General features: G+C 39.9%; 1 protein-coding gene across 1 annotated transcript in view; it reads right to left on the bottom strand.

Annotated features, from left to right (window-relative positions):
- The window catches only part of Lmnb1 (lamin B1), a 28,581-nt gene extending 15,940 nt beyond the window's left edge, over nucleotides 1-12,641 (bottom strand). Inside the window, exons 1-5 of the mRNA XM_013507092.1 lie at nucleotides 12,485-12,641; nucleotides 11,624-11,749; nucleotides 8,294-8,464; nucleotides 6,885-7,010; nucleotides 249-469 (exon numbers count right to left, since the gene is read on the bottom strand). Of these exons, the coding sequence (XP_013362546.1) occupies nucleotides 249-469; nucleotides 6,885-7,010; nucleotides 8,294-8,464; nucleotides 11,624-11,635 (530 nt within the window). The 5' untranslated portion in view covers nucleotides 11,636-11,749; nucleotides 12,485-12,641. The remainder of the gene's footprint in view (nucleotides 1-248; nucleotides 470-6,884; nucleotides 7,011-8,293; nucleotides 8,465-11,623; nucleotides 11,750-12,484) is intronic.
- Between the last annotated feature and the right edge of the window lie 13,392 nt (nucleotides 12,642-26,033).

Below are 26,033 nucleotides of genomic sequence, written 5' to 3'. Positions count from 1 at the left end.
ATTACCAAAACATTTACAATCCCAAGAGCCCATCCAGACTAACTCTAATATTTAAACTAAAACTCCTTGATCAACATTTTCTGTTGCAGTAGAAACACTACCACCTTTATAGCTTGCTGTTTTAAGCAATGAAAGAAAATGTTCAGCATTGCCTTGATTATTAAAAATTTCTTATTTTTCCTTAAATTAAAGGAGTGGAGGTAAAAAAAAAAAAGTCGGTAAGATCAGGTAACTCCTCAAGGGCTCACCTCTCTTCTTCGCCTTCTAAGAGTTTCCTGTAAGCACTGATCTCCATGTCCAGTGCTAGTTTCACGTCAAGAAGTTGTTCATAATCGTTCAGCTGCTGCTGCATCTGATCCCTTATTTCGGCCATCTCTCTCTCTTTGTCAGACAGCATGCGGCGAGAGTTGTCCCGTTCTTTGGCGAGTAAGTCCTCCAGCTCCTGAATCCTCTCCAAACATGCTCTAGACTTCAGATTCAAAGAAACACACTTACTTCCTAGGAACATTCCAACATAAGCACAAGGCTGCTATTTTAAACCACTTCCTAGACTGAAAAACAGAGACCTATGAATCTCTAAACCATTAGAATTCAAAAACATATTAAGATGTTAATAACCAAAATTCTTAAAATACAAACCACAGCTCTTAGGAGACTTTGGCTAACTAAAGGCTAAAAACAGAAATAAACCACAAATTAAGTTTGTAAATATCCATGTAATTTTTTTCTGTACTTCACCAAATAAATTTTAAACTGTATTTGTGGTAAATAAAGGTCAGGTCTGGTTTCCCTACAAGGCTGTCACTTCAAAAGTATAAATTAAATAGAAAATTAAAAAGATAGGAAAACACATTCACAAAACAAGGACGGATGAAAGCATGTTTTGGAGACCTGCTGAGGGATATTTAGAACCAAAGAGAAGGGGTTCTGGTTTTCTTCTTCTTTTTTTGTCTTTTTGAGACAGGGTCTCGCTATGCAGTTCAGGCTGCCTTTGAGCTCACTTTGTAGCCCAGGCTGGTCTCAAACTCATAACGATCCTCCTGCCTCAGCCTCCCGAGTGCTAGGATTACAGGCATGCACCACCATGCCCAGCTAGGGGCTCTGGTTTTCATGTGGAAGCCACCACCATGTGTCCCTTTCAGATTGCTGTGCTTGTCCATGTTTCATCAGGCACACAAGGACACATGATATAGGATGATGTAAAATATTACTGTAAATACAGAAACTTTATGTAGTATTTGGTATAAAAAAATCAAAAATCGCATTCTACACCAGAAAGTTCATATTAGAGACCTTGTGGCTTGCTGCATAATTATTCTTCTGCTTTTCTCCATGACAGAATTCACCTCAGTAGTCTCAGAATATGACAAAGGTAATCAATTCAGACTGATGGAGGGAAGGAAGCGCTGGCCCTTAGAATCACAAGTCGCTCCATCATTGGAGGGGAAAGGACACCTAACTTACTATGTGAACATTAAATCCAAACAGCTTCAGATAAAAAAGAAACCACACATTATAATAAATACTGGGCTCCTATTGGTAAATTTATTCCTCGCAGGGGCATAGGTATGAAATTTTTAAACTGTTTTAGATAACACTGTGTGGCTCATGAAATAAGTGAACTGGTAGGACAAACCAGGTTTCTCGTTCATATAGAGAAGTTATGGGCAGCTTAGAAAGCCAAAGGTGAACCTGGTGATGCCAGATTCACAATAGTCACACATCTGCTTGAACTCAGCTTAATATAAGAACATGTAGCCCCTCCCCTCTCTCCTCCCCCTTTCCATTCTCCCGCCTTCCTCCCCGACGCCCCCGTCTCCTTTCCTCTCTCTTACTTCTCGTCTTTCCCCCACATTCTCTCTCCTCTTTCAAAGAAAAAGAAAAACATATGTGTGTACACATGGACCACATTACACACATATATTACGTACAGAGTTCTATTCCTTGTGAGGGGGTCCAGAAGCAATGATACCTCAATACCAATGAACCCAAATCCAAATTTCTACATAACTCTAATGAAAAGAACCAGGACTTAAGAAAAACGGGTAATTCTAGGGCTGGGTAGAAAAATTACATGGTAAGCTTGGAGCATCTTAACAGTATCAGGCAGCAAGGAGCTGCTCAAAAAGCAAGGTACACAGTGGTAAACTTGGCAGTATTCCAAAAGAGGCGATGATCTGAGCCAATAAAATAATATAGTACTGGATTATAACCAAAACTATAAAATACATGCCCATAAATCCATTATCACATAAACAAGTAAATAAATGGGGTAATCTTCACAGAAAAATTCCACTAAATAAAGATCTCCCCCAGCCGGGCATGGTGGTGCACACCTGTAATCCTAGCACTTGGGAGGCTGAGGCAAGAGGACTGTTGCGAGTTCGAGACCAGCCTGGGCTACAAAGTGAGTTCAAGGTCAGCCTGAACTGCACAGCGAGACCCTGTCTCAAAAAGACAAAAACAAAAACAAAAGATCTACCCCCATCAAGTGGATTTTAATTCCTGCCCTTCACACTTGAGGGTAGGTTGGATTTAGTGACTTGCTTTCCAAGAACAGAGTCTGAAAGGGGAAAAATGCTAACTCTACTGACAGTGAAGAAAATCTGGCAAATATAATCGCAACGACACTTTGCCAGAAATTATTGTGTAGTCCTGGATACCACATGACAGGACAGGCACTTAACACCCAAAGCCCCAGACTAATTATATGAAAAGCACTAGAGAAACCCAAATTCCATAACAGTCTCTGGGACACCTGGCCACTCCTCAAGACGCAAGGTCATGAAAAAACAAAGAAACCCAAGACACCGTCAAAGTAGCCCAGGGGACAGTAGGGAAGCAGGTGGCACCCGGGGAAAGAAAGATGGCAACGGAAAAACTGGTATAATCCGGAGTCCGGAGTCTCGGTTATAGTTACGGATTACTGTACGTTTCTCAAATACCCCATGGGAGCCTCAGACGCTAAGAAGGGAGAAAGTGGACCGGCACACATGAACTCCATCTGCACTTCTGCTCCAGACTCACCTAAAATCTTAAGTTAGGCTAAAATAAAAAGATCACTTAAAATATTCCTCAATCAATTAAGTTCCTGAGGAACACCTGACATTCTGCATCAGAAACAAGCATTCCTCTTCAGACACTGTAACAGCCCTTGTGCCTCAGAGAGCTTGCAATTAACCACACTTGCAAAAACCATACTATAAACAAGGAAATCCACTCCTCTCCTACGCCTTTCTGTTCTGAACACTCTTACTTCAAAATGCCTTCTCTTTAACCTCCTCAGTCTGTTCCAGATGTGGGAGATAAGACAACAAAGAGGGCCTCGAAAAGACAGCCGGGAAGACAAGCTGTTCAGCATTCCCACGTAGCCTCTAAGCCCAGGCTTCCAAACGCAGAGTGCATGTCTCTATACTTGACTGCCTTTGATGTTGCTGATTCTTTAAAAGGTAAAAATCAAAACCAAGGTATAAAAAACTGTTAAAGTTACTCTGAATCACCCTCCTAAATAGAAGTATTTTAAGATGCTGCATTTATGTTTGCTGTATAGTGATTCACAAGAAACAGCGCATAAGAAGTTAGACGGAAAGCTTTCCAAGTCTGCACTGACCACCGTGAGACTTGGCAATGGTGACCACCTTCACTAGCATTTATAGAATGAAGACATGAGGGCCGGGCGCGGTGGTGCACACCTGTAACCCCAGAACCCAGGAGGCTGAGGCAGGAGGATTGCTGAGAATTTAAGGCCAGCCTGGACTACATAGTGAGCTCAATGCCAGTCTGAACTGCATAGAGAGACACTGTCTCAAAAAGTAAATTTAAAAAAAAAAATGAAATAAAATGAAGACATTAAACTAAGTTATCTCTAAGATGCTGCCTCTATTGTTAAGTCGGTAAGTGCTAGTGGTCTGCAATTGCTTTTTTTTAATAATTTGTAACATAGTTTATTGTGATCTAAGGGGCAATAAAAGTTGCTAGAGTCTGGGTACTAGAAAAACAAAAATCAGGTTCATGTTTGAGCAGTAGTGCTTGAACTGAAGGCCTTGTACATGGCAGGCAAGAGTTCTAGCACAGTTACAACACCAGTCCATTCTTGTTTTGAAACAGGGTCTTGCGAAATTGGTCTGGCTAGCCTCAAGTATGAGATATCCTTGTACCTCAGAGGTGCTTTCTGAAGTGTAACCGTTAAACTCTTCCTCCTCAAGGCAAGCAGACTCTGGCCAACCAATTAATTGGGCCCAAGTTGAGGGGTGGATCTAGGAATGCTATAAGCAATGTATGAAATTCCTAATTCTAAAACAATTAAGGGGTCTGGGGATTTAGCTCAGCAGCACAGCGCCTGCCTGGTAAGCGCAATGTCATCAGTTCAATTCCCGGTACCGGAAAAAAATAAAAATAAAACAATTAAGGTCAATGTCAATCTTAAGTAAAATTTAAGAAGTATAATTTACATACTTCTTCACTAACATGAATCACATAACCAAAAGGAAACTCTTATGGCTTAACAGGTAGCATGAGGAAACTTCTATGACTCAACAAGAAATACTGTACTATTGCATGACAGAAAGTATTAAGATCATCTTTTTCTTTTTAATGTCTTTTCTAAGGCTAAAGCTTACTCACTAATAAAATTATATCCTTCATCATAAAATCTGCTATCAATAATGAATAGAAGAAAAAAAATTCCCTCTACCCAGAAAAATTAAAAGCTATTTTGGCTGAAGGGAATATTTCTCTCTTCTATTTGCTAAGAAATACACTCAGGGACAAGTCTAACACTGTTTAAAACCCACAATATGAGGGGCTGGGGATTTAGCTCAGCGGCAAAGCGCCTGCCTGACAAGAGCAAGGTCGTGAGTTCGGTTCCCGATACCGGAGAAAAACCAAAAAAAAAAAAAAAAAAAAACCCACAATATGAGGATAAAAACCAATAAGGATGGGAATAGAATTAACAACCAACAGGGAAAAGACCCTGAGCCTACGTCAGAAGACCTAACTACTAAGTTTCAGAGCCAACCCCTATTTAACCACAGACAAGTCTATAAAAATGAAGATTGACCTCAAGCTCAACCAAGTATGATCAAATGAATTAAGCCTCAGACAAGTAAGTGAAAGAGATAGGGACAACTAACAGTAAAGGAGAGGTAATAATTAAAATATGGATCATCAAATGGAGAAAGCAGTCAGTATTAACTCAGCATAAGACCAGAAAAGCCTATTTCTAGAAAGTATATTAAAAAACAGTGCTATGGAATAAACATGCCCCTCGGAAATTCACACATTGAACCCAAACTTCCATCATGATGGTATTAAGAGACGTGGCCACCGGAGCTCACCCGTCCTCCCGTCACTGAGGACACGACAAGAAGGCATCGCCCGGAAGCAGGAAGCACCCCCATCATAGCCCCACTCCGGCAGTGCCCTGGCTTTGGACTTCACAGCCTCCCGAATTGTAAGAAATGCGTTTCTGCTCTCACTGCTACCAAGTCTATATTTTAACAGCAGCCCCGAAAGGACTCAGACAGATGGTACAACAGAAAACAAAGTATCTGTTAAATTCCTAAAAGGAAACCTTTGAAGAGAATGAGGTACAAATGGAAAACTGGGAACGAGAAGAGAAACTCATTTATTAGCTTGTAATCTCTGGGTAAGTGACTGCACTTCCAGCTCAGTTCTTCCCTGAAAACAAAGTATTATTGGGATAAAACAGTTGTAAATTTTTATAATTTTTTTAAATTTTATATTCTGATTCAGTATTCATAAGCAATATAAAACTTACAGTTAACTAATTCTTTTATACCAGCCTGTTTTATGTGATCCATTTTGTTTTCTAAATTTGTACAATAAATGATGCCTGTTTTGCGATTAGAAAAAAATTTACTAAAAAGAAAATGAAAATGAAAAGCAAAGTCAAGAACGAATTAACATACAGTTCATTCTTACGTGGAAAATACAAAACAAGATTTTCACCTTGAAGGAAAACAAAAGTTGAAGTATCACTTCCCAATTACTTCCCAAGTAATTAAATTGAGCAGTAAATTTCAAAGCAATGCTGACTATTTGCATGGCTGTATGTACTTTGTACCCATACTGACCTCACCCCAGACCAGTGATGGCAAACCCATGGCACGCATGTTCCTGGTTTTTGAGACAAGACATGTTAATATATGAGTTGTTTTTCCTAAACTAACACCTCAGTATTCAGGTTGTGATAAGTTAGTAGGTTTTGGATTGCCGTCCGGACATCAGTCTCTAAAAGCTTCGCCATCACTGTCCCAGACTGACAGACCTGAAGCTATGCACCGATTTGAAGTTGTACCTAGAACACAACACCATGTACTGACAGGCTACCACTCAACACAATCAGCAGTGCAATCATCTGCCACTTAGGTGTACCAAGGAAACCCCCAAATTCCTAATAAATACAGAAATTAATGCTGTATCCCAAGAACCTAATTACTAGGTATTTCAAGCACAAAGGGAATTTGTCTAGAAACACAAAGCATTTATCACCCACAATGAATTCTTCCAAATCTTCCTTCATGTTGTTTTCTACACATGACAACGATGGGTCAGGAAGAGCCCTCTGCAGAGACGAGGCTGACAGACACCGTGGAAAACCTGAGGCTGAGGGCAATTCCAGTAAACAAAGAGCCCCATTCACCCCTGAGCTCTGCTCAATACGAGTAACAGCATCTGCTCAGAGGATGCTTATGCAATGCAAAGTGAAAAAAATCTGGGAAAGCCCTGTGAAAACTAGAGTGCCAAAAAATATCACCTGTGACAAACAGTGGGCGGAGTGACAGGCAGAGCAGGTAGAGGATTCTGGTCAAGGGGGCCTCCCAGTTTAACTCGACTCTGCCTACGGGAAGGGGTTTTCTTACCTCTTTCTGAAGACTAGAAAGCTGAGACGAGAGGCTCTCGATTCTCATGCGACTTTCCATCAGCTCTTCTCTGGCGCTGTTGACAGTGGAAGTGTTCATCTCTGAGGACAGTCTCGCATTCTCAAGCTGAAAAAAGCAGCAGACATGGCCTTATCTTTAAATTAGAGCCAAGGAGGAAGCATGATTCACCCCAAAGCATTTCAGACTTAAGTCCTGCTGGTAACAGGCTGATGAAACACAGGAAAAGCACCACGAAGTGCGATGACGTGTGAATTACCTTGTCGCCACTTTCAGATTTATTTTCTAAAATACAAACTTTAACAATGTTAACATAATTGGGATTTTACCCAAAGTGTATCACTTCAATATTTCAACTGCTGAACCTGTGATGCCTAGAATAATACTCTAAAAGGAAAATGAGCTACAGCAACTGGACGGTGGGGATACTGTAAGAAGACATTACATGTGTCCCTAACCCAGCAAATCTAGTACAGAATAGATTCCTTCAAACAAGATAGAAATTCAGAAGCAAAAATAGCTCCTCAAATACACACAAAACGCTACTCCTCCAAATACCCACACTCTACTGTGTGTACGTGTGCTGGGCACACGTTCTTATGTTCCTTCCCCACCTCCCTTGAAAGCCATAGTTGGTGACTGACCTTCACTGCAGCTCCGTCCCCACCTGGCTCGCTGCCCCGTGTTTAGTGACAGACAACTGCAGGGACCCCGACGGGATGTCCAACCTTCACAAGCCAATCACTGCTTCACACAGCGGCTGAAACTCAACATGGACGGCTTGAAGCCGTGCAATGGAAATTACATTCACTAACTCTATGACCCTGATTTTCTAAGTCTTCCACTAATAATTCTTATTACTTAAATTATGTAATATTTAACAGGAGGTTAAACTCACCAGCAAAGCCTAGATGTGTGTACAGTCTGGCAATACAAGTAATGTTCTTATACTTTTCAAATGAGTACCAATGACAAAGAAAGAAATAATTAGGGACTTTCCCTTTGGCTCTTACACAAAAATACCCAAGTGTGGTAGTCACAATCTACACACCAGGACAGCCTGGAGTCAGAACTGAGAAGCAACATAATATTCCATGGATATGTGGGGCAGCATGTCACTACCTTCTGTGAAAAAAGTATTTCAGACGCTTTGTCCTAACTATACAGTATGACTGGCCAATGGGACAAAAAAGATAAGCCTTTAATAAGAATGAAAGTGGAATAACCCTATTTTCCTATCATTTCTAATAATATCTTTATAGAAAGCTGCATTTTTAAAAAAATCCATCCATTTTCCATTTTCACAGAGACTAACGGAATCATTTAATAAAACAGAACAGAACATCACTTCCTGGTGCTCACAGTGGTGAGGCTGTCAAGGGAGCGCTCACCTTGGCATGGTACGTCTGCTCCAGCTCCTCCTTGTACAGCCGCACTTGGGCATCGTGCTGCTCTCTCATCTCGTGCAGGGCCTGCGCCAGCTTGTACTCATACTCAATCTGACGTCCGGAGTCCACTTCCACCAAGCGCGTCTCATGCTTCCTTCTGGTCTCATTAATCTCCTGCAGGGAGAAAAATGATGTCAACCAGAACAAGTTACTCTCCTTGGCTGCGCTGGTGCAAGTCTGAGTGCTGTCGGGCCATGTGAAGCTTTACACACTTTTGCCTGTCCCAGGAAGTGTGAATACACTATTGCCTCTTAGTTTTCATGTGAGGATATTTCTGAGACGGAATTAATGACAGAAACAATAGTAACCAGACCTCTGGGTGTTTTCTCTTGGTTTTGTTTTTTTTTTTTTTCCCCAAGAATGTGCATACTTTATCTCTCTGAAGGCAAGAAATGGCCTCAATGTACTAAAGTGCCATGTTATCGTAAGTAACTAGAAGGGTACTGCATTAAACACTCCCCAGCTACTGCCTACCCTACCTCTTGATAGTCCTAAGGAAACCTCTAAAAAAGATACATGTGGATTTTGCAGACAACTTCAAATCTACAAGATTCTCTTTCTTTTTTTTTTTTTTTTTGCTTAAAATGGGGTCTCACTACTATAGTTCAGTATGACCTTGAATTCACTATGTAGCCCAGGCTGGCCTTGAAATCACAGTAATCCTCCTGCCTCAGCTTCCCAAGTGGTGGGATTACAGGTGTGTGCCACCATGCTCAGCTCTTTATAAGATTTTCTTAAAATGTGAAATCTGAGGCTAAGAAAACAAGTCCGAGAATAAAATTTTCACCTTAGGTTCTTGCCAGGAAGAATGCAACAGATATTTTTAATGGCAATAATTAAGCCACAAGAGGGGTGTATAACTCTGTGAAATCCTCTGTGTATCTTGGTGCATGTGTTTTTTCATACATTCTCTCATCTTTCTTTTAATCATTGCAGAAGAAAATGCACTTGACAGAATCAGATAAATCAGAAAACCATGGTTCAAATCCTGGTTCTCCTATGAATTTCCCAGAGCTCATTCTGTTTAATGAAGCAAATGGCTCTTGTATCACTTTAGTTTAATAAATACTGAGCCCTTGCTACCAGCGTGCCCTTTGTCTACCTCCCTTGTTCTTCTTTTTTCCTTAACTGTTCACAAAACAGAAGTTAGGCATACTCACTGAGAGTGTCCTCATTGTGGGAAAAAGATAATTAAGAGGAATATCTCAAAATCATTCTCAAAAAGGCAAAAATCAACCCTTCAGAAATGCTATCCACTGTAAAAATATTACTTTCTACTGTTAGCATTTTTCAATTATTATTTTATATAGAAACAATGACTTTACAAAGAAAAACATACCCTTGGTTTTCTACACACAACATCAATAGTAACAGAGCAGGGACAAAACAAAACAAAACAAAAATATACGTCAACTCCATATAACATGTGTGCTTTGCTCATTCCTGTAATCCCAGCACTGAGAAAGTGGAGGTAGAAGGATTGAGAATTCAACACCAGCCTGGGCTACAAAAGATGTTTAAGGCCAGCCTGGATTATACAGCGAGAGCCTGTCTCAAAACAATAAACCAGGCATGGTGGCGCACATCTGTCATCCCAGCACTCGGGAGGCTGAGGCACGAGGACCGCTGGGCGTTTGAGGCCAGCCTGGGCTACATAATGAGTGCAAGGCCAGCCTAGAATACACAGCCAAACCTTGTCTCCAAAAACACAAAACAAAAGTCTCCTTTCATAAAGTCATATTTGTTAACTATTATGCAACAGTATGTGATACAAGTTATCAGATGCAGTATTTCACTTTGATACTGCTCACTCCTTCGAAGAAAAGTAGCAGTAACAATCTTTTGTTTTAAATAATAAAAAACTGATTTCTTGTCCAATGCTCTGGACACCAACAATGCCTATTTTAGGTAAACAGTAATAAAAATGATCAGATTTCTATTAATTATATTTCCCCCAATTATAAAAAAAGTTTAACTGCAACAATGAATTCCTACTTTTCAACTCATTGTTAGTCACTATTTTCAAAATTATACAACTTCTAAAAATTATTACAACATTTATGAGCACACTCTTCTCCCTGGGTGAACACTAGTCCCCTTCAATTTTAGAGAACACACATGCCCTCCTCCTGTGTGGCAACAGCTGCAGTGCTGCTTCCTCAATCTCCACAGCGGAAACTATAATCGCTATGTTCAGTTTTACACGCGCACCTATAAAGGCCGTGACCCCGGCGTCCGCTGCCTCTTCACATTCTCACCCCAGCATCCTCTGCTTGCCATGCTGTGTTAAGGGGCTGCTCTATCACGACCACCAGAAGGCAATGGTGGCCCGTCTGTGACTGGCTCATCGAAGACAACATGGCTTTGCGGTGGTCTTGTCTCTGTCTGTCTGCCTGCCTCCCTCTCTGGCGTATCATGAGCCACTCTGCGCAGAGCATGTGCCAAGGAGCTGATTCCTCCCGTCAACACTCCCATGACTGAAAGCCAGGGCAGTTTCTACAGCTCAGGTGAAAGCTTAAATGTAACCTTGAGAGATCCGGAAATAGAACCATCCTTTAAGCAGCTTTCAGCTTCCTGACCTACAGAAACGAACGCTGAGCTGAGCAGAGTGGCACACATCTGTAATCCCAGAGCTCTAGGAGGCTGAGGCACGAGTACTGCGTGTCCAAGCCCACCTGTGCAACTTAGTGACTCAGCAAGACTGTTTCAGAATAAAAAGAAAAGGTCAGGGTAAGTGGTTCAAAGCAGAGGCTCAAGAAACCAATCCATCAGTCAATCAACCAACCAGCTCTGTGGCTCTGGTCAGAGGTGGCAAACCTATGCCACAGGTGTTATTTTTCTTTAAGACAAAAGATGTTAAAGCATGAATTGTTTTTTCTAAACTAAAACCTCAGTATTCAGCTTTAACTGCAGTGTTCCTGATAAATAAACAGATCCAGGGTTGCAGTTTGGGAACCAGCTTCTACAAGGTTCGCCACCACTGCTCTAAGTTAATCACGTCAGGCAAGGTGGCTAACGCAACATGTAACCATGGTGACAGCAACTCCCGATGACCAAGTCTTTCTCAGTCAGATGAAATGAAATTTTATGTTTACGGTATTAGAGTTACAGACGTACCTTGAACAGCTGATTTGCAAGCTTTCTCCTAACCCCAAATCTTATCATCTCTACCTGATACATTTCTTATGGGAAAGAATCATAAATAAAATATATTTATAACTTATCCTCTTGTGAATATCTTTTCCTTCAAAAAGTAAAATTATATACAATTACCTCTTCATACATGTTTTTACGAAACTCCAAGTCCTCAGTAAGGCTCTGACAACGGTTCTCCAAATCCACTTTGAGCAAAGTTTCATCTGCTAACTGTTTTTTGGCAGCAGCTAAGGAGGCTTCCAACTATTACAAGGAAAAAGAATTGTAATAAAATTTATACAGATGTCATTTAGCAATGAATTTGATATGTATGTACCGAATCAAGCAACAGTTCCTATATATTTATCCATGTATGACTCCTCATTTTAACCTTATCACAGAACTGTGTTCTTTTATTGGTCTCCTGCACAGGATACCACTAGCAGGTCACCTATCAAACTGGTAAGTGCCAACAGGGGGAACCGACGAGACCTATCACTAATGTTTTGCAAAACAATAGTTTTTAGCTAATCACTTTCATTTCTTCTGTGTTCGAGAGAACAGCATTATGAAATCTCTTTTCCGGGGCTGGGGATTTAGCTCAGCGGCAAAAGCGCCTGCCTAGCAAGCGCAAGGTCGTGAGTTCGGTTCCCGGTACCGGAGAAAAACCAAAAAAAAAAAAAAAAAAAAAAAAAACAAAAAAAAAGAAATCTCTTTTCCACCTCACATTTTGATGCAATAATGAAAGAGACTGAGAGTAAGAGACAGTAAGTATTTGCACAAGGGAGAAAGAATACATAATACAGATAGCATGACTGAGAAAGTGATCATATTTTGTAGGTTAGCTACCTCAAGACTTCTTCAGGCAAGCCACCAAAAAAAGGCTTAAATAAAAATTTCCCAAAAAAATAAAAATAAAATCAATCACTCAGGTGAACCATAGCGTAAGAGAGATGGCAATTAACCTGCCCAATATAGTGAAGAAGTATCTTGCCTTACCTGAGCAATCTGATCCTTCAGATCCTCCAAATCTCCTTCTAAACTTTTTTTGTCACCAAGTGCAGTAGCCAGAGCTGCATCTTTAGAGTTCAATGCTGCTTCATATTCTCGAAGCTTAATCTGGGCTCCATTAAGATCAGATTCTTTCTTAGCATAACTGTAATATAATTGAAAAAGGGCACAGACATCAAATCATACCTCTGACTTCAGGCCTTTTCCTTGCCTGTGCAAGAGAGAAAAGAAGCCGCTTAAGTAAGGGCTACCCAAACCTACTAAAACCACAGATCTACAGTTTGGGGTAGATAACAACATTCTCTTTCTATGTCACATGCTTATTAATGGCTAAAGATCAAAGAGGTCCAATGTAAGTTATTTCTGAATGAGAGTGTATTTCTTGCCCTGGTTCTATGAAGAGGCACACTGAGAAAAGGTATGTCTAAAGAAATGGAAGTTTACTTTTAAATGCAATGAACATTATAGATCACGATGTACAGAAGATATATGTCAAATATACAATGAGATTAAATATAATAGAACTAGAATTATTTTAAGTAATTTTATAACTTAATGATACATCATACAGAAATCCTCTTAAAAAATTGACCCCAAGAAGCTTGCTAGCACCTTTCATTTCTTAAGAGAGGATTTAAGATTTTCTAAACTACAAGAGCCTCTCTAATATCTTGCAGAAAAATGGTCAGTTTATATTATTAACTACCAAAAAGGAAGTGTTAATTGAGATTTACTTTTCTCTAAATGTTACTTTTCATTAAATGGAGCTATTATAAAATTAAAGTTCCTTTAGTTTGTCCAACAATTATCATGAAGCACAGTATCTCTCTTGTTCAAATAATTCCGCTATAATTCATCACCTGGGGAAAGCTTTACTACTATCACAGTTCTCAGCATGTGCTCTGACTTAAAACTGTTACTGTAGAAGAATATTTTTGCTACTGGCATTTGAGGATGGGCTAAGAGAAGTCTTTAACAGCAATTTTTAAGTAGTTCTGTAATATTAAAATACAATGAAGAAATTATCTGACCAAATGTTAAGAAAATATAACTTAAAAAGATCTGTTATCACTCATTTTGGTATCATAATCCAACTGTAACATCATAGCAAAAATTTCCCTCTAAAGCCTGTCTTTTAAAGGCCACAAGATGGCAGGCTTTAGCTGAGAACATGTGTATGTGAGGTGAGGGAATCAACTGTTACCAAAAAAAGGAATTCCATGCAGTCACAATTTACAGTTAAATGGCTTGTCCATGAGTTCAGTCTCTTCACATGAAATTAAGCTTTCTGAGGAGCCACTATTTTATCCCACTGACCAAAGTTATAATGGGACACAAAGCATATGATTTAATATAAAATTACTATTGTGTAGACCATTACACAATACTTAGAAAAGCTACTGACTCTAATTATCTGGGCTGAGGATATAGTTCAGTGGTAGAGGACTTGTCCACCATATTCAAAGGCCTGGGTTTCATCCCAGCATCAACCAAAAAAAAAAAAAAAAAAAAACCCTCTACTAAGCCATTTAGTGTTTAAATCTCAGATCATAATGTGGTGCTACTCTAAGTGGTACTACGTGGCTATTTGTGGCTATACTTAAATAAATCAAGAAACAAACTCTTTGAGAGTAAAATCCACACTTAGTACTCCTTTATTTTCTATATAGAAAGCTTACAGATAATGCCCATCATGCTTGGGACACATACAGCCCTGGGTGTGATTCCCAGCACACAAAACAAAACAAAACAAAACAAAACCCCAAACACATACCTCCCCAAAAAGCCCTTCCTGCTTTTTTCATCCAACATAAAATACCATGTCTTTTTCCAAGAAGAAAAAAGTAACTGTGACTGCTCTATAACCTCTGTAATTCATTCCCAAATATTCTCCCTATCTCCTGCCGGATGACCTGCCAACACCACGGGGCACGCAATGTGTTAACATTGTGGATTTGTTGCTGTTTTTGAGACAGGGTGTCACTGTGTGCAGGAGTTCAGGCTGCCAGTGAACTCACTATGTAGCCCAGGCCGGCCTCCCAGTGACCCTCCTGCCTCAGTCTCCCGAGTGCTGGGAATACAGTTGAGTGCCACACAGTCGGCAGTATGTTGAACACATTTTACTAATTTTCTAACTTTATTATTATTTTTCATTAATGAAGTATGACGTGGAAGGTCCAAGCGTAGCTACCGCACCTGATCCAGGGCAGAAACCTGCAGAACTTCCATCCTAAAACATACTCATACTAACGTGCTGCAGCTGTCACTTACGTGGAGAACTGCAACTGGCAATGCCCTGGGAAAGACTGCAGTTTAGCTAGGAGTCCAAAATGATTAAGAGCTATCACTTAGGGGCTGGGGATATATGGCTCAGTAGCATAAATGCCTGCCTGGCAAGCCCAAGGTTGAGAGTTTGATCCCTGGTAGCGCCAAAAAAAAAAAAAAAAAAGCTATTACTTAAAAGCCGGGCGTGGTGTCCCAGCACTCAGGAGGCTGAGGCAGGAGGATCACTGCAAGTTCGAGGCAGCCTGGGCTACAAAGTGAACTCAAGGGCAGCCTGAAGTGCAGAGCGAGACCCTGTCTCAAACACACACACACACACACACACACACACACACACACACACACACACACAGAGCTATCACTTAAGGTGTGGGAATACACTTTTGATTGTATTTCCTGCTTGGATTTGCTCAGTGTTATTGATCTGTCTGGCTAAACTATCTGTACCTCCAGACAGAGAGACCTTCCAGTGTTTTCATTTAAATTCAATTATGTGAATCTAATGCTGATCATATGCACATGCCTGAAATAAGCTGTAAAATATACCCATTTCCTTTAGATGTTTTACACAAGAACCAAAATTCTAAACAAGCCAGAAAAACAAGTAGTTTTACCTATCGTAGTTAACACTTTATCTTAATTAAGAATTTCCTTAACAAAGTTAGCTTTTATTTCTATAAGCTCAAATTTCACTAGTATCAAGCTATGAGATCTAATCAATGCTCTGACCATTGAAGAAGTAATTAGCTAGAAAATACACAGATACATTCCTGTTCATATTCTATACTAGTGACTCAAGAGTTAACAGATAGCTTTTTTAGGGATATACTATAGATGTATTTTCCCCAGTAGAACTAGCACTATTAACTTTCTGGACCACATTCCTCTGGCCTCCTGAGGCCTGTAGGGACTAACCCATATGCAGTTGGTGCTTCAGTTACTATACTGCACGCAGATGGTTCTGAACATCTGACTACCTCTTACCACCAGTGTTATCATATATCTCCACCGCTTTCACCATCTTGGTTTTTCAACCTACCACCACTTTGACAGTGACTTGTTTTAGGATCAGCATTTAAATCTTGGCTTCTACACTGAGGTATCTGGCTCTGGAACTCAATGCTGGAACTTCACTCAACATCTACACTATAAATCCTGATTGGATAATGCAGTCTCCCAGGCCCTGTGTTCCCTACGTATGGACAACTCTAGACCAGTATTATATAGTAGAGATTGGACAGATCAATAGACTTATATAGTATAGTAAGATTGTTATTATACTATATAAGAAAGTAGAGAATCAGAAAATGCACCCAGTTTCAAAAAGCTAAAAACACTCAATGGAGCTCTTAAGGAAACATATCATACTAAAACTCACACATAATAAGATGCAGAAAATCATTCAAGGTCTAGTAAGTATAGATAATGACTACTTAAAAATTAATTAGTGAGGCCTGGGGATATAGCTCAGCAGCACAGCACCTGCCTGGCAAAACGTAAGGTCCTGAGTTCGATTCTCAGTACCAAAAAAAAAAGTGGTAAGCATAGCATAACCATGGGCTAAAAAAAAAAAAAAGACAGGAAACTAAGAATTAGTACAAAATAAATCAATAGCTACATTTACAGGGACTAATATTTACAACTAATTAAAAGCTGAATACAAAATCATTTCAATTAATTAGATGTTGGCAAGTTACTACCTTTCTATGACCATTTCCTTAGTTTGTGTCACACCTAACATAAACGGTCACCTGAATGAAATCTCTAGTTTGTTCAGTAGCACAACCACAAAAAGGTTCTCTAAAACCCTCAGTTTACTAGGTGGGGACAAAGAACCTGTGTTCGCTTTTAGCACAGGACTGATGTACATGGTTGGCTTTCTCCTTTTATCAGTCTCATTGTTTTCTGAAGTACTTCTGTCTTTATTCTTTGATTTTTATATACAAAAATTCACATGCAAATAATTACACTAACTAAAGATCTAAACTATAGAAGGTCTCTTAGTTGGTAGAACAGTTAGAAAAAGTATAATTTCTAGATATTAATCATTCACAAAATTTGACAAAGATTTCTATTATACTATATATACACAAGTGTGAACAAAGTCCACAGTTTGTGTTCAAATAAGTGCTTAATAAATGAATAAAAGCTGCCAGAGATGTGTTCTTACGGAAAAACTCATTCAAGATATAATGCTGATAGACCTAAAATACACTTTTAAAAGCTACAGTTTTAAAAAAACAAAATGTTTCTAAAAATAAAAAGCAGAAATAGAATCACCTGGGTTTTTTATTTCTGCCTTAGTATGTCACAGACAAAACAACAGCAAAATAGAAAACAGTCACTCGCTTTCAAATTCCATTAATAATACCCTATAATGAAATCCTCTTTGGCTGCTGAATCAGCTGTTAGCATTTCTGAGAAGCTGTTATAAATTTTCAGGTTCCTCATGAAAAGGAGACACTCAACAATTAGCAAAACTCCTCAATCTGTAATTGTAATCTTGCAGATGGAAATGAAACTACAAAGGCAGATGAAAGAAAACGACGCCGGCCAATGTTCTGCCCTGTGTCAGACTCCGTGTTAACTTAGCACCAGCACCCGTCTCTACCTTTCTGCTTCAGGACTCTTCCTACTTAGAAAATCTCCACTTGGCTTTTCATATGCAGACAGCTAAACTCAACAGGAATCATTCTATACAACACTGTTATTTCTAATCTCCACAAATTTTATTCCCTCAAAACAGACCCACTCTGCACAGCCTATCAGCCCGGCTGGCCGTGCTCTGTTCACGTTTTAACACACCATCGTGCTCTTCTGAACAGCTGTCTGGTGGCAGCTGAACACTATTCAACACTAGTGCATTTATTCAAGCGACTGTCAAATAAATGTTTCTGGGAATACTTCATAGCAAGCTCAGAAACTACATGCCTTTATTATCTAGCCACAGTCCAGGCTTTTAGAGGAAAAATAAACTGAGTTTAAAGTAAATGTTATCAATATGCATATATAAAAATCTTGTTTCAAAACTAAATAATCTTACTTTATAATAGAATGAAATAGTATATTCAATATGCATTTGCTCCAACCCTCACTGATTATGCTCAATACTGTCCCATTCCAAAGGGAAACAGATGTGATCTAAATATTTCTAATCTATACATTCATTAAGAAATTAGTTAATTCCTCAGCAATTACAATAAATGGAATTCACAAAAACTCCTGAAAGAGCCAGGTGAGATGACACAAACGTGTAATCCCAGCACCTGGAAAGCTGAGGCAGGATGATCACAAGTTAAAGGACAGCTTGGACTGCAGAACAAATGCAAGCCCAGCCTGGACTGCACAGTAAGACTCTGTCCAGAGAAGCCCCCCTTCCCTCCAGGGCCAACATTCTTGACCAAGTGACCTAAACTCACCTCCTTCCACCCATCCCCCCAACTGTGGCCAGTGGCTCAGCCCCTGCCTTTTACGGCTCTCCTCACTCCACAGTCATCCCCCAGGCACCAAAGACAATGGATTCTTTTTATGCCTTTTACCGTCCACCCCCAAAACACCTCCATGTTCCAGGATGAAACTCCTCCCCTACTTCTCTATGGGTTCAGAGGCGGCTTTGCCTTCTCCTGCCCAGTCCTGGTAGCATGTGGACACTTTCCATGCCTTGGAGTTTTCCAGATTACCAGATGACATCTCCACTTCAAAGTCCAAGAACCACCACTAACCCTGAGCAGAGCCATCCGAAACTGTTTTTCCCCAATCAGTCTGCTAACAGCAACACTGTCTACACCAGGGTGCGCAGGCATGGAAACAGTCAGCTGAACTCCCCATTTTCCCACGCTCAGTATCTCTGAAACGCACTTCCTCTCCTTTCCCACTGCCCAGCTACTTCACTTCCAGGCCTACCTCATTACTGCCCAGTGTCCTTATTAATGTCCTATCTGTACCCCGCTTTCCCCTCCACAACCACACTGATCGTGTCATTCTTCAGTCTGAAATTCCAGGTTCCTCGTTACCTAAAGTGCAGCCCTCTCCGATCTTGCATAAACATGGCTCTAATTATATGAATTACCTGACAGTCACAACAATTCCCACTCCTTGTATCTTCTCTAACTGAGGCGAACTCTTATTTACTGGCAGTATCTAGCTCAGCCATCACCACCTCCTCTTCCCAAGAGCAGCCTCATAATTAATTTCACAAGGCCCCTCGTCTGCCTTAGGAAGCAGTCCCCGTACTCCACAGTGCCATATGCTACTGCTACCATAGCACTCATTACAGTATATCCGTGCACTGCACTGAAAGTTACAGCATCACACTACAGCCATCCTTGTCTGTCCTGCTCACTAGAACGGAAACAACTTGGTAATGGGAACTTGTGGGTCCCATCTCTATCCCAGCAGCTGGTTCAAGGTCCGGCATGTAATACCTGTCCCATAAACATGTGCCAAGTAAAAAAATGAAAGAACCCTTCTGCTGTGAGTATTACAGATTTATATAGAGGTTTTGATTTTTTTTTAAATTGCTATGGCATGCTTTTGAAGAAAAGAGGTAAAAGAAGTCTTTCAGTAATTCATCTTCACCCAATGACATTATTAGCAATGACACCTCAGTGCTTCTAACACCATTTCTGTTACTGTCATCCAAAATCACCTCCCTGGAGACTATGAATGAACTAGCAACATGAACAAGTATCTAGTGCCATTTCAAAGGGACCTGAAAACTGTCTTCAAGGCTGCAGCACAGTTAACAGTGCTCTTTCCTGTCAATAAATCAGAATGTAGACCCACACTGCTATAGGGGTTAAATGAATTCATACATAAAAGCCTGATCTCAATGTTAGAAGGCAGAGCTAAAATCCATTTTAGTTCTACCATTCATTTCTCTAAGTAATCCCAAACAAAACAATATCTGAGCCTCAAGATTAAAAGGCTTAAAAGATATTATCTGCCAAGCATAACCATAGTGCCTGGCACAAGATAAATGTCAGCAGTTGAGGGCAAGGGAGGATGCCAGGGCTGGAACCAAGGCCTCACAGCCTAGAGTTCTACCAGTGAGTAACAGCTCACCCCTCAGTGTCATCTTGCCCAACTCTGTAATTTGTCTAGATCAGTCTACATGCACAAAACCAGAGAACCCAGGAGCCCCTCCAGCAGCAAAAGTACTGAAATTCTACCTGGACTGGTAAATCCAAATGAAAGCAAAACATAAAAGACCAACTGAGCAGATTAGCTAAGCAAGGCCTCCCTTAGCACCTAGACCTAAACCAAAGTATTACAGAAACTTAAGATTATGATCCAAGTATGGAATCTTTTTACTTTTATGTTAGTAACATAAATATAACAATAAAAGTGATAAAAAAAATTAGAAAGAGGTATGGCACATGCTTGTAATCCCAACCCTTCAGCAGGCTCAGGCAGGACTACAAATTCCACCTGGGCAATTTAGCAAGACCTTGTCTCAAAATATAATATAAGAAAAAAGGGTCTGGAGTGGTGGTGGATGCCTATAATTCTGTCACTCTAGGAGGCTGAGCAAGAGAATTTCATGTTCGAACCCAGCATAGGTAATTTAGCAACTTAGTAAGAGCCTCTCTCAAAATAAAAATGGGGTGGGGGGGACTGGGGAGGTAACTCAGTGATAAAGCATCCATGCGTTCAATCCCCAATACTGCAAAAATAAAAATATTCTAACAAACCTACAAAATCAGATATTAACCTTTCTGAACAGGAAAAGGGTACTTTACCACTGCTGGTGGCATCGAAATTGGTGAAATTGCATACCTTCATCCAGTGCTTAAAACCTGGCTGGCAAATTAGGTAACATTTAACCTGTGGTTTAACCAGGGGGAAGAAATTGATAGTGCCAGCAAGAAGGTTCCCAGATAATCATAGCCCTCTCTGGCCTCTGCAAGATTGGTTAGAATCAGTCACTGCAAAGCCTATTTCCTTGGTCACAGCAAGTGAAGAGATAAAATAAACTACCTTCTCGAATCTTTAAAATGATGCTATGGTACATTTAGTGGCATATAAAAATGCTCACAAATTAGTGCTGCATGAACAAAGTTTACCTACCAGTATCATGAACTCATGTTTTGATAACAGGATATCAACTTCAGAACTCTCATTTCTGGGAGCCATAACCAAAGGTACTTTTTATTTTCTTCTTAGTATTCATCTGTGTTGTCTCATTTCCTATTTTTTGTGTAACAGAAGTTACTAAAAATTCAACTATGACAGCCAAAGTATAATCTCATCACAAAAGACACTGGAAAAAGGAAGTCACAGCTTTGATTAGCAAACTTCTCTGAGTGCTAAAATAACTGGCATCTTCAGTTAGACCGAGTCCTGCCACTCAGCTGCACATGAGGATCCTTACCAGGTGTGCCTGAAACACATTGCCGCAGTGGTGTTAAGTCTGAAGGTCTCTGCTTAGGACATAAAGGAGGTAACACCACAAGGACAACTGAAAGAAACATAACTAGTTACTGTGCACAGGAAAGAAAGCCTTGGCAGTATATTTTTATACTGCTTTATCTCTCACTCTTTACTTCCCTCAATCTGAGTATGCCAACAGATTACCTAGTCTTGCCCCCTAAGTTTAATAAACAGCTCCTTATGAGATCTTGCTCTACCAAACATCCTCTGAAAGCATGGGAAGTGTCATGACAGTCTAATTTCTTAGGACCTGTTTCCTAGACTTTAACATAATTTCTCAGGGTTTGGTCCTGCTCTGTGAATTGAGTCTTAAATGTCCCAAGGGCCCATGCGTTAAAGGCATGGTTGTAAGGTGCTGCTACTCAGGCAGCAAAACCTTCACAAAGGACGTGCCTGGTGGGAAGTCCTTAGGTCTCTGCAGATGTGTCCTCAAAAGGGACTGGGGGTCCGTGGTCTCTTCCCTTTTCTTGCTTTGTGGGTATAAGGTGAGCTGTCTTTGCTGTCACACACTCCCACCGTGTCTCCCAGCCTCACAACAGATCCAAAACAACAGGGCCAACAGATCATGGGCTGGAATCTCCAAAACTGTGAACCAAAGTATATAACTTCTCCCTTTACTAGTAATCTCAAGTATTTCCTTACAGTAGCATGAAGCTGACAAGTCCTTCCAATTCTTTTTCTTAAAAATTTATATTTAGTATGAAGTTTTAACAGTTCTTTTAATTAAGGCTAGGGTGTGTATTATCAACTTGCTTCAGCCAAGGCAAAATCAGTATATAAAAAGAAAATGAAAGACAAAAAACAGGCTGAGGTAGAAGTGCTACAAATTCAAGGCCAGCCTGAACGGCACAATGAGACTCTGTCTCAAAAAACCAAAAAACACAAAAAAGGACCAATAGCAGGGCGTGGTGGCGCACGCCTGTAATCTCAGCACTAGGGAGGCTGAGGCAGGAGGACCATCACGAGTTCAAGACCAGCCTGGGCTACAAAGTGAGCTGAAGGCCAGCCTGAACTGCATAGCGAGACCCTGCCCCAAAAAGACAAAATTAAAAAAAAGGACCAATAATAATGGAATAAAGGTCCTAAGTAGAAGAAAACTCCTACAAGGAGACCAGCATTTATTATTATTTTAAGTCCAAAAGCCAAAGGATATGAATGTTAAAACAACCCAAATGATACACTGTATAGCCTATGGGCATTTCCTAAATTTCATTCCACTCATTAAAAAAAAGGTAGAACACCAACAAGGAACATATACGGTAAGTTCAAATAAAGAGTAAATTCTCAACCTCCTTTCTCACTTAAAGAAAGTGTTATCATGTGTATGTCAGTATGCTGCATAATTTCTTCAAATTGCTAATTCGGGCAAAAATTGCTTTATTATTGTGAGACAAGTAAATGACAGGCTAGAAAAGAGGTATCAATTTCTTAATTCTTCCAAAGATTCTAAAAACTGCCTAATCCTCACTCCGATTACAAAGATGAGGAAATGAAGGCTTAAGTAACTGCTGTAAGTCACAGATATAAAAGTAACAACTTCCCATGATTAACACATCATCCCACTTCACGTTGTTATGCTCTACCGTGTCCCAGTCATTTATACTTAGTAGCTGCACCGTGGCATCTTTAATCTTAAGCCTTTTTAATGAAAACACAAATTCAAATTTTCCACTTTAAGTTTCCTTACTAATATACTAAAAACAAACAAACAAACAAAAAAAGGAATGCTGCTTTCCCCAAATTAGAGGTAGGCCTGATCCCTCAACCTAAATACCCCTTGTCAAAGCAGCAATGATCAGGAATACAGACAGAAAGCCTACAGATCTTCATGTCCATATATACCATGAGAAAAAAACAACTAAAGCCCATCATACTTTATTTGACCTTGTATTTTCATAAAGTAATTTAAAAGAAGTACGATTTATTTTAAAAAGTTAAGAAAACTTGCTTAGTAAGAATTATATACAGTGCCTGAAAGAATTTGAAAACTGGCTTTGAGGCCTAACACCTAGTAGACATTAATCTCTGTCTCTTGGAATATCTTTAATTTTTTTGTTTTGGAGAGGCATAGTCAGGTTTTATTAGGCAGAATTAAAGTTCACACTCAAAGAAAGTAGTATGAGCCTCAAAACAGGCACCTTTATTCTTCTTTAAATGAAGAGATAGTGAATTCACGTGCTCAGTGCTGCAAAACACCCGACAGTATCCACTGTATTGGTTATATCCTAGTAAACCTCCACTATCACTTTCCTCACTAACTCAGAATTCTCAAGGAGAAACCTGCGTTAACTTGGCAGCTTTTCAAGTTTTAACACTATCTATCAACCAAAGGAGAAAAAAAGACAACTTCTAGAATATCATGAGTCAAATGAACTTAATGAGGAGTCAACGTAAGAACACAAAGCCACAATCTGTTCTTCCTGAGTTCCAAACTCCTAAAATTTTCATTAACTCATCTGGTGGCAAAACCTAACCCGAGCGGATGGGAGGCGTCTTTCGTCTTTTTTCCACTTACTGTGAGTGTCATTCCCTGCAGAAAGGCTTCATGAGGTAGTAAGTACCACAGGCCACACCGAGGTACCAGATACAGTATGTGCCTCCTATGACTTTCTTAAATTGGAATTATTCACAAAGCACATCTGACTGCAAGGGTTTGTGGGCCTGTTATCATTCATGAATCCGTAAGTCAGTTATTGAAAGATTAAGCCCACCTAATTTTCTGTTATACAGTTTTCCCACAAAGTACTAAAATTCTGAACTGTGTCAGTTTTATTTCTATTGAAATAAAGAAATGATGGCCTTTATCACTATTCTTGGAAATTATTCCCCAAAAGAAATTTCCAAAGAACTACCAGGCTTGGCCTGAACTAGAGTAACTCTTAGGTTTGGGTTGGGCTCCTGTGGTCCAGAGGCCAGCTGTGTGGAAGCTGCCGACAAATTCTCTGCAACAGGACTATCTGAAGTATATTATGCACTAAGAAACCAAAAAGAGATTCTGGAATCTGTAATTCTTTCAAGACCCTGTGTGCATGCATGTGTGTCTGCATAGCAATGAGGATGAAACCCAGGACTTTCCAACTAGGCTACATTCATTCCTCAGCCCTTCCAAAATTTTTTACTTTGAAATAGTCTCACTAAGTAGCTAAGTTGCCCAAGTTGAGCACAAACTTGCATCCTCTTGCCTCAGCCTCCCAGAGTAATGGGATTACATGAATGTGCTATCACTCCTGGTGAGATTCTTTTCTTAATATAAATCTACCTTACTATTCCACCTAAATGATAACTAGACCTAATTATACTCTGATTTCAAATTTAAAAATACAGAAAAAAAGGTGGGGACGGTGGTGAAACAGTCTCACTATGTCGTTCAGGCTGTCTGTGAACTCACTATGTAGCCCAGGCTAGCCCTGAACTTGCAGTCATCCTCCTGCCTCAGCCTCCCAAGTGCTGGGATTACAGGCATTCACCACCGTGCCTGGCCAGAAAATTATTTTTAAACTAACTGAAGAGCTAACAGTGATAAAAACAGTGTGGTACTGGTAAAACACACACACACACACACACACACACACACACACACACACACACACACACTGAAGATCAATGGAACAGACTAGAAGATGCAGAAAAAACTCCAGACATACTCAGCAACCTTGTCTTTGACAAAGGTGCCAAACACATTCACTGGAAGAAAGATAGCCTCTTTAATAAATGGTGCTGGAAAAACTGGCTTTGCACATGCCATAGATTAAAATTGGGACTCATATCTTTCACTATGCACTAAACTAAATTTCAAATGGATCAAAGATCTAATTAAAACAGAAACAGTCAATCTGCTGGAAAACAAAAAAGGTAAAACTCTTGGAGATACTAGTATAGGCAAAGACTTTTTGAATAAAACCTCAATCACAAAAAAAATAAAAAATTTTTAAAAAACTCAATCACACAGGAACTATCACAAAGAATCAACTAAGACCTTATCTTATAAAAGCTTTTGCACAGCAAGAGAAACCACCAACAGAGAGAAGAGACAACCCCCAATGTGGGAAAAAATGTTTGCCAGCTGTTCCTCAGATAAAGGATTACTATCTAGAACATATAAAGAACTTTAAAAAAAGAAAAGTCAGACCCCCCCCAAATGCAAAGACCCAATCCAAAAATGGGCATCTGAGATGAATATAGACTTCTCAGATGACAAAATGCAAACAGCAAATAAATATATGAAAAAATGTTCACCACTGGTCATTCAAGAAATGCATATTAAAACAACAATAAGATTCCATCTCACCCCAGAAAAAATGGCTGTCATCAAGCACTCAACCAATAACAAATGCAGAAGGGTTGTGGGAAAAAAGGAACCCTTTTCCACTGCTGGTGGGAGTGTAGGCTGGTGGAACCACTGTGGAAATCTGTGTGGCGACTTCTCAAAAAATTAGGATTGGAGGTCCCATTAGACCCAGTTATTCTCCTTCTGGGTATCTTCCCAGAAGAATTAAAAACATCATACCATAGTGACATGTGTGCATCTATGTTTATAGCAGCACAATTTGTAATAACTAATTCTTGGAAACAACCCACATGCCCATCAACTGAGGAATGGATAAAAAAGATGTGGTCTTCAGCCTGGGCTACAAAGTGAGCTCAAGGACAGCCTGAACTGCATACCGAGACTCCGTCTCAAAACAAAAAAAGACGTAGTCTTTTTATATAATGCAATATTACTCAGCCATAAATAACAAACTGGAAACTTTTATAGGTAAGAAACTTCAAAAGGAAAGAGAAACTGAGATGGGGGAGAAAAGAAGGGAAAAGAAAAAAGAAA

This window comes from Chinchilla lanigera, unplaced genomic scaffold (genome assembly GCF_000276665.1).
Source record: "Chinchilla lanigera isolate Chin_1 unplaced genomic scaffold, ChiLan1.0 scaffold00120, whole genome shotgun sequence".
NCBI classification, from domain to species: domain Eukaryota; kingdom Metazoa; phylum Chordata; class Mammalia; order Rodentia; family Chinchillidae; genus Chinchilla; species Chinchilla lanigera.
Note: the sequence above shows the minus strand (reverse complement) of the source record. Positions and strands in the feature narration are given on the sequence as shown.